Raw genomic sequence first — 9,071 nt, forward strand, 5'->3', positions numbered from 1 at the left:
CGCACCAGATAAAGGTTATTGACTGCTGGCCCGGCCCCAGCCCAGCCCCCCACCCTGAGGGGCCACCCAAAAGCACATAAGAGCACTTGTGTAGGCGACGTTTTGTGGCCGACGTAAAACGGTAGCCTGATGGCGATATGAAATCAGTCCCGTCACCAGGCACTCGTCGGGGTGGCGGCGCGGGGAGTGGTGTGGCAGAGGAGGGGGTGGTTCAAGCCAGACACGCACCGGGGCCGGCGCCCGCCACGCCACACCACTCACAGCGGGGCGAGGAAAAAGTTACGCGATCGAAAAGATAAACTTATCCAATCCAGGCTATCACGCTGGTGCTGGCCGAGTGCAGCGCCTCCTGGGCCACGGCGGCCGATCGATCCGACCGACGACGACTACCCGCCGAGCTTAAAAGCCGAGCCCCGAGCCGGTCATCGTCCAGGTCGGCGGTGGCGTCGTCACCCACGCACGGCCCGGGGCGCCGCCACCCGCCCTGCCGGCCGTTTAGTTGTAGAGCAGTTTACTGCCTGCGTTCCGAAGCCTCTCCGCTTCTCTGCTGCGACTTTACGAGGCCGTCCTCCTCCCATTTCTTGATTGTCCGATCAGCGTTAGTAATTGCCTCGTGGAGTCTTCGGCGCGGGCGCAACACTGCTGCTGCTCGGGCCCCGCGGGCGGCGGGCGGGCGCCGCACAGCAGCCGCTACAGCCGTGGAGGTAGGCCGCCCGCTCGGTAGCACTGCCCAGCGGGCCGGCCCAGCCCAGGCGCCTGCCGCCGCCCGCCGCGCCGCCCTGCCGTCCCTCTGGCTTGAACTCTTGTTCGCAGGTGCCACTTCATACACACGTGTCCTAACGACGCCTTTTCTCCTGTCTTTTGCAGAATGACGAGCCCGCAGAGCAAGCCCAAGAGGAAGTGGCACTTCCCCACCGGGGACGGCGACAGCGCGCTGCCCACCATCTCGCTGCCCGAGGGCGTGTCCATGTCCGGGCTGCTGGGGCCGGAGAACGCCCCCCGCGGCTACGGCTGGACCCGGCTGTGGCGCTACGCGTCGCTGCTGCTGCACACGGGGTGCTGAGCGGCGCGCCACCAACCTGACGGCGGCCTCGACGACAGAGTCGACGACCACCCCCGCCATGCCAACACGCCCCGGCCCGCGCGCTCTCCCTCGCTACCTCGCTCCGCACTTTCTGTTGTTGTCATTTTCGTTGAGGTTGAGTTACCTGATCAGACCAGAGACGTGAGGGCAAGGAGTGCTCCACGCGTGTCGCGTACCCATGCGGTAACGGGATGTGACGACACGTGACGAGACGTGACGACATGTGACGCACGGGGGCATCCAACGACGACGCGTCTTCGATGAGCACCCGAGCCGCAATTCAGTCAGGAGTAGGATGGATGGTTATTTCCGAAGTTCTGTTTCAGTATTAAGCTTCTACCTTATCCTGCCGGGGTGATTTTTTTGGAGACGTAGAAAAAAAATAAGCAGAAGGAAAATAGTGTATGCGTTACATGGCGCGTTCGTGGTTGCTTCTCGACGGGTTCACTAACTCTGCGAGTCGAAACCTCCAACACACCGTTGACGTGTTTTGATCTTTTTTCAATAAATGAGTAAGTCTTTCCGAGACCTACTAGCCTTTTATTCCATTTGTGTACAAGTCAACACGAAAGTATTGTACAATATTGTAACCTTTTCTTTTATATTTAGAATTCTGAGGCACAAATTATTTCATAGAGTGTGGTCTTGAGGGAACTGAGTTCGGCCCTTAATCCTTTGTATCTGAGCCACGACCTTCGTGGCACGATCACTTCGAACGGTTTCCTTAGATATCTCTCCATAATCCTTGGTACGAGAGTTGTCATCACGAGTTCGTAATTAAAGGACCGCCTGGGGGAAGTCCGGCCCACCTGAGGTCGAGGTCAAGGAACAGAGGACCGTGACCTTTCTCCGAGTCCGTCAGGACACGTCGGATTAGATTCCAGGATAAATGAAAAACGTTTGATGCCGGTGTAGTCACTAAAAATCAATTATTTGTTTTAATTCTTGTAGCTCAGCAGGGTTGAGTGTATATGAAGCTGAATCTGGATGTTGTTACTATGTGTGTTGCTTCTATGATTCACATGCAATTTATCGGCTGTTGACTATTAATGATAAGGCTGATAAAACTGACAGATGGTGTGTATTTGTGTGTGTGAATGTGACTGAGATTATAAAAGAAACGAGTTATGGGGGTAATGGGTAATGTGCCATGCTACTACACCACCTGGTCTCATTGATTTATTGTCAGCCTTTGTCTGTGCCTTCCAACAACAATAATTATTTTCTTCTTCATTCTGAGAAACAATTTTGTGGCAAATATAATAATGGCATCCCCAAGCTAGTCCAAATGATGAAGTAAATCAGTAGAATAATCCCATTTCTGAATGAGTGTGTTTACCAATATTTCATGAGCTCCGGGAGTAAATCATACTTTGTGCTGCTGTGTTGTTTGAACTTGTATCAATTATGTTGTGATAGAATCATTGAACAGTTATGTGTCTCCACTTGTTTTCTAGTACGATTTTTTCTTAAATGTTTTAATGTGGTAGGTTTCCTAGTTGATGTGTTCCAATATCTCATTTGAGTGTTGTTATTGGGTGCTGCAATACATTATGGCAGGCTCATGTTATGTTAGTATAATTTGTAATTCTATTATAAAAACAAACGTGTGAATAATGAAAATGTTTTGTTTTTGACCTCTTTACAATTATTCACTGAGGGGGATTGGATAAACACAGCACAAAATGCAATGTCCACCCCAAAATCACACAAGCTACGATTCTAGGTTTTAATGATATCACTTTCATTCTGTACAAGTAAAAATTTACAGTGCTTAATATTTAAATGTATTAAGCTGATAGATTTTACATAGACTTATCAACAATTATTCTAACGATAACAACCCAGTGTAGAATAATCTCACATCACAATACATAGCATTACTATTAAAAGTTTTACCAAAATTTTGCTCACATCAAATAAAGTTGTAGTAAGAAGACAAGCAAAGTTTCTGCTTTAAACACATATAAATTATCATTTTCTTTGTACAAACCACTTGTAAAGTAAGATAGGATTCAAGTTACTGACAGGTTGGTTCCTGATAGTTCATTAAAATTTCACATTGAAGAGAAAAGCTACCTCTTCAAGCAAACCTCTTTAGTTAAAAAAAAATCTGCATTACATGTTGAATAGAAATTGGTTTAAACTACTACTCAATACTTTGAAGTCTTCTGCTTCAAGACTGCTTGTACACACTTAGCCATAGTAGGTGATGCTCTGCTGATAGCATCTGTCATAAAGAAATCTTGAAGTTCCTTTAACTTCACATCAAGTGGAGTTGAAGCTAGCTGGGCCTTCACAGTCTGTTGGGAGAAAAGAATGAAATTCATAAAAGGAGGCTTACCAAAAAAAAAAATATATCTGGAATAGAAAAATTGAAAACATACCTTGGAGAGCTCTACTGCCTGAGCAAAGTAGTTGGCATTCTCTGCTGATCCATAACGAGTCAGGTGAGGAGCAACCTCTGTGAGCCTTTGCCTGACTCCATTAAGATCATCGTAGGGGAGAGACTCACCCAGAACCTGAAAAATACACAAGTGAAAAATAACTAAGAATAAATCTATGATGGACCAAAATGCGAACACAGTAGAAAAAGAAACAAACACAAACCTCTGACAATGCCCGAATAATCTTCCAATCAACACGGGCCATTCCTGGTGGTGTGACGGCAGCCAGTGTCTGTTGTGTTCGGCCTTCAGTGCTAACATATGTGCCTTGTTTTTCTGTGTAAGTTGCACCAGGAAGAATAGCATCAGCCATTGACGCTCCCTGATCTCCATGGTGTCCTATTATTGTAAAGAAAAACAATTCAACATTTTTTTCACTACCTTCACTCTAAGCCTTGTACACATAGACAGACACAAATACATGCCTAAGTAAACCACAAAACAATCCTTGGGCAGATCAGCTCTGGTAATAGTGCCTTCATCAGCACCTAAGAGGAACAAAACTTTGGGAGGATCCTCACGGATGGCACTAACACCTGGCTTGTAGCCAATATCTAGAGCAGCAACTTGAGAGGCAACCTGCTGTAGAACATTGAGAATTTTCCATTCCTGAAACATAAGAGTATGATAATGTGACTTAATAAAACATAAAACTTAAGGAAAGGAACACACAGAAAAATTGAGACTCGTCACAAACCTTATCACTATTAGATGAACTGAGAGATTGTGATAGCTGTTGAACTGCGGCTAGAATAGCTGCAGCATCCTGCCTCCCGAATTGTTGACCACCCAAAATAATCATCGGCTTCTTAGCTGAAGACAGTTTTTTGTTGAATGGATGCTGACCAGATGCCAACTTCTTCAAGGTTGTAGTATCATCACCTAGATGCTGTATCAGATATAATTATTTCAGGAGCATTAAGTCAAACAATGTTGCCAAAATAAAAGTAGAGAAAAAGTTGCAAAAAATAAATAAGAAAAAGAGAGACATGGGGTGAACTTTAAACCAATAGCATAATTAATATGTACCTCATAATCATATGACAGATCAACCTTTGGCCCCAATAGAGCCACATCACATTCCTTGTGAATCCAGGTCTTGCGGATCCTAGCGTTTAAGAGAGGAGCTTCATAACGAGGATTGGTACCAATTAAAAGAATAAGATCAGCATCCTCAACTCCTACAAAAAAATGATAACAGTACTGAGTTACATTAAAAACATAATTATTAAAATGAACAATTGATACAACAAACCCTACCTGCAATTTTGTTGTTAAGGAGGTAACTGGAACGCAGGTCAGTTCCTGAGCCATCTTGAGGGAATGTATGTTCTGTACACAGAGCCTCAGATCCAAGTTTGTTCAATAGATCTTTCAGTGCAATAAGAGCCTGCAGTCAAAGAAATGTTTCAGAAAACTTGTCCAAAATTGGTTTGAAATTCCAAGACAGCACAATGCCTACCTCAGCATCAGCTAAACCTCCAGCAACAGCAGCAGATTGACCTCCTGCCCTAAGCAAAGCTTTAGCAACACCAATAAGAGCATCTTCCCACTCTACTGCGGTTAGCTCCCCATTTTCATTTTTCAACATAGGGGCAACTAAACGTTGACGCTTTAGTCCATCACAAGCGAAACGAGATTTGTCTGAAAGCCACTCTTCATTCACGTCCTAAAAAAGGCAGAAAGTTTAAGCAACAAAGAAAACATCATTTTGTATCAGAGTTAAAAACAGAACAAGAAATACTTAGCACACCTCATTCAGTCTGGGAAGAATTCGAAGCACCTCTCCTGTTCTGGTTGCCACAACAATATTACTGCCCAATGCATCCATGACATCAACACTCTCAGTTTTGCGGGTTTCCCATGGCCGTGCAGTGAATGCATATGGTTTTGAAGTTAGAGCTCCAACAGGGCAGAGGTCTATTACATTACCAGAGAGTTCAGATAAAAAGAATTTCTCAACATAAGTACCAATCTGTAAGAAAGGCATTTTAAAGAGACATGATTTAGTTCAAATAGATAGAGAGAAAAAACAATCTGACAATAAGAGAAAAGTACTAATTCTCCTCCTTACTTGCATATCAGAACCACGACCAGTCGTTCCCAGATCATCCACTCCAGCAACCTCAGATGCAAAACGAATACAGCGGGTGCAGTGAATGCATCGGGTCATGACAGTTTTAATAAGAGGTCCAACATCTTTGTCCTCTACAGCTCTGTAATACAAAGTGACAATTTAATAATAAATATAATTTCAAATCCTTTACAGACAAAAATCTAAATTGATTTTACCTCTTTCCATCAAACTGAATGTCAGTAAAGCGGCTTCTGTCACTTCCAAACGCCATACTCTGATCTTGTAGATCACACTCTCCACCTTGATCACAAATCGGGCAATCAAGAGGGTGGTTTACAAGTAAAAATTCCATGACACCTTCTCGAGCTTTCTTGGTCATGTCTGAGTTGGTTTTAATCCTCCAACCTTTCATCACAGGCATAGCACATGCAGCAACAGGCTAAACAGAAGAAAATGAGAATAATTCATTTCTGGAGATGATATGATGAGAAAAACCTCACATATCAAATAAAATCGATCAAGTACCTTAGGAGATTTTTCTACTTCCACCAGGCACATACGGCAATTTCCAGCAACGGCCAAACGTTCATGATAGCAAAACCTAGGAATTTCAACACCAACCATTGCAGCTGCCTAAAAACATAAACAATAGAGGGTTCAAAACTGGAGTTCAGCATCACCTAACTGTTCTATTCAAATAATATATTGACGTTCACCTGCAACACTGTGGTGCCAGGCTCCACCAATACAGGTTTGTCATCCACAAAAACCTCTATTTTTTCAAGTTGCACCGGGGTACTAGAAATACCACGCAATGCTGGTGACAACTGTCGTAAATTTGGAAGGCTCAAGGCCTTGTGTAAGGGTACTCGAAGCATTCTGTAAAAGAAAACAACTCATTTGAAAAAATCACCTCCTTCACAATGTTACCTAAAAAACATTGACACGATGAAAATTAGAATGCACTGTAGGTAAGGAAGTGGAGTAGAATGCTCAATGTCAATACAAAACTGACCCGAAACAATGAATGACAACAAAATGTTAAGTAACATACAAGCAGAAAACAAAATCAAACATAACCTAAGCCAAATTATTGCACAACATATATTAGGGACATTTCCCAAATAAACCATACAGGAAGCATACGATATCGTATCAAAACATGGAAAGGAATAAAGTAAATAAGAGATTTTAATAATGAAAACTTTTGACCTTTAATTGAGGTAACGTCACTTGAAACAGTGTAAGAAAAGTTTTAAGACAGGTCAGTCACTTTTTGACAATGAAAATTCTATTAGAAGTACAAAACGCAGCAATACCTGAATCGTTAAATTTATGTCCTATAAATGTGTACAAGTGTTCTTATATCCGAGTCGTGATGTTTGACGAATTTCGGCTGGTTAGAAATGCAGAAGTTACAAGTCAAACAGACCACATCTTTCTACAGGGCGTCTGAAAATCTGACCGTTGTAGACCAGTTTCAAAATTGAGGAGATGCTACCGGAACCGGACGTCACCTTCTGAATCAATCACACCTGTTCCGTTTCTCCGGCATGTGCTTCGCTCTGTTGGAAGTAACCAGAACTAAAGCTTCCGGATTTTGCTAAGTGGTGGCGTTGCTGTCGATCCAAGCACCAAGCACAAGCAGCTATGACGTCATATTTTTTAGTACACATTCGTGTTCAAAAGTAGATGGGTGTGTGGATGCCTCCGTTCGGTTTTCTCAAGTTGTGAACGTTCTGTGCCGTGAAATATGTGCAGTGAATAGAAATTTTTATCATGTGCAGTGTTTTACAAAATTAAGGAGTCATGTTTCGTTGTATTCCCATGTTTAAGGGATGTAATCGGCAAGTGGAATATGTTGACAAGCGTCACCATTCCCTTCATACCGTCCCCGAAGAAATTATACGATATTCAAGGAGTTTGGAAGAACTTTTGCTAGATGCAAACCACATCCGTGATCTTCCAAAGGTAAAATTCCTGCTTTCTTTCATATCTTTGTTTTGTTGGCTATGGACCTTTAGGGAAATAATCTAGAGGTTTTGGCTTAACCTGACTAGAGTTATACGTGTTTATGTTTCTTTGCTTTATTAATTCCTACAAATAAATTGAAATAATACTCGAATGGAAAAATGTGAATTTTACTGCCCGTCGTCTGAAAAATATACTGTGAGTCTTTGCAGGCTTAGAAATAATGAACAGTACGTCCTTAATCACGGACGATTGTTGCGGCTTCGAAACTGCCTCTAACCTGTACCGAGGCATCTCACTTAATAAGAATTCAATCTTCTTTCTGTGTGTAACCATAATTATTGATGAGTGTAATTGAATTATCTTAAGCAATTTTTACTTATGATTGGGTACGTTTGATGGTCTTTAGTTTGTTTATACTTCTCAACTCATCAACAAGTGGGGACATGTCTAGGCCAGAAAATGATTTATTTGTTCCTCCTCCGTCTTTCATATGATTTCTCCCTATGTTCATTATTTGTTCATTTCAAAAAATAACAAAACAATTAATATAATGCATATTATTGCGTTTTTGGGACTGAACTCTTTGAATGGAGCTGAAGTTTCACGTATATTAGACTTGACTAGTCTGTTAAATATTTTACTGTATTCAGATTTTAAAATAAAATCTGTGAACATGTTTGGTTTTAAAATTATCAAAGTTGTGCATTTGTATATTATTGAATTTAAAAAAAAAATATAGGAATGTAATTTGTAAACAAAAGATTTCCTCAATATCATTCGCATGTTGATAGTTACGATAATGCTTGACACTCTTTAAATTAGTACAATAGTATTTGTATCTATCTTAATGTCTAAAAAGAAGAATTCAGTAATGTTTTTATCCCCTGAATCATGCTGGTTGAACAATTTGATCTAAATATGCTTGTTGAGTAATTCTAATGGTCTATGTCTGTGATTCGGATTGCTTTCAGAATTTCTTCCGCCTTCATCGTCTAAGAAAATTAGGTTTAAGTGACAATGAAATTCGGCTACTGCCTGCCGACATCCAAAACTTTGAAAACCTGGTGGAGTTGGATGTCTCTAGAAATGGTGAGTAAAGCTTTGTATAGCTAGCTGTCACATTCAGCTATTACATCTGTGTTGCACAGTTAACTAGTTTTAACGTTAAATGTATCCCACCACCCATAAATTAGTAATAGGGGGAAAGGTGATCTTTTTGTTGTCTTATGAGCAGAAGTCTGAAATCACGGGTGAGCTTTTGGATCTGTGACCGTGTCAAGGACTCTCTGCGCATTGTGTGTGTCGCTTTGTCGAGGCGTGTATAGAGCGTGCGTGCCGTCCCACTCGCCGCCGGGATCAGGCCCTGCGTGGCCAGACACCCTGCCGACAGGGGCCCCCCCGCCCCCTACCGCCGGTAGCCCTAGCGACACCTGCTTGAGCTTGCACCGTCACTCGTGCAGAATGTCAATGTGCTTGCTTCACCCCCCCC

General features: G+C 42.5%; 2 protein-coding genes and 1 long non-coding RNA gene across 11 annotated transcripts in view; 2 read left to right on the top strand and 1 right to left on the bottom strand.

Moving 5' to 3' along the window:
* Positions 1-59: 59 nt before the first annotated feature.
* On the top strand, positions 60-2,707 carry LOC127751127 (uncharacterized). Of its 2 annotated transcripts, none has more exons than XR_008011985.1 (2): positions 60-704; positions 868-2,707. It is a non-coding gene; the product is annotated as an uncharacterized LOC127751127 (long non-coding RNA). The 2 variants fall into 2 exon arrangements; XR_008011986.1 differs by having other exon boundaries at positions 60-598.
* Positions 2,708-2,799: 92 nt separating this feature from the next.
* Positions 2,800-7,094, bottom strand: LOC113209434 (NADH-ubiquinone oxidoreductase 75 kDa subunit, mitochondrial). The gene is made up of 14 exons (XM_026426942.2): positions 6,928-7,094; positions 6,325-6,487; positions 6,134-6,241; positions 5,824-6,047; positions 5,606-5,747; positions 5,285-5,506; positions 4,994-5,200; positions 4,792-4,921; positions 4,561-4,712; positions 4,229-4,420; positions 3,957-4,140; positions 3,695-3,870; positions 3,472-3,606; positions 2,800-3,387 (listed from the first exon to the last, which is right to left on the bottom strand). Exons 2-14 carry the CDS (start codon positions 6,484-6,486, stop codon positions 3,238-3,240), a joined length of 2,184 nt encoding a protein of 727 aa, XP_026282727.1. The 5' UTR covers position 6,487; positions 6,928-7,094; the 3' UTR covers positions 2,800-3,237.
* A 169-nt stretch (positions 7,095-7,263) lies between these two features.
* Positions 7,264-9,071, top strand: part of LOC113209454 (protein lap4) — a 59,914-nt gene continuing 58,106 nt past the window's right edge. For 5 of the 8 annotated variants that reach the window (XM_026426971.2, XM_026426972.2, XM_026426977.2 and 2 more), the window contains exons 1-2: positions 7,265-7,579; positions 8,554-8,671. In XM_026426971.2, the coding sequence (XP_026282756.1) occupies positions 7,418-7,579; positions 8,554-8,671 (280 nt within the window). In that variant the 5' untranslated portion in view covers positions 7,265-7,417. Of the gene's footprint in view, positions 7,580-8,553; positions 8,672-9,071 lie in introns of all 8 variants that reach the window. The other 3 variants (XM_026426976.2, XM_026426978.2, XM_026426974.2) reach the window with 2 other exon arrangements.

Source organism: Frankliniella occidentalis, unplaced genomic scaffold (genome assembly GCF_000697945.3).
Source record: "Frankliniella occidentalis isolate FOCC.00 unplaced genomic scaffold, Focc_3.1 Scaffold353, whole genome shotgun sequence".
Classification (NCBI taxonomy): domain Eukaryota; kingdom Metazoa; phylum Arthropoda; class Insecta; order Thysanoptera; family Thripidae; genus Frankliniella; species Frankliniella occidentalis.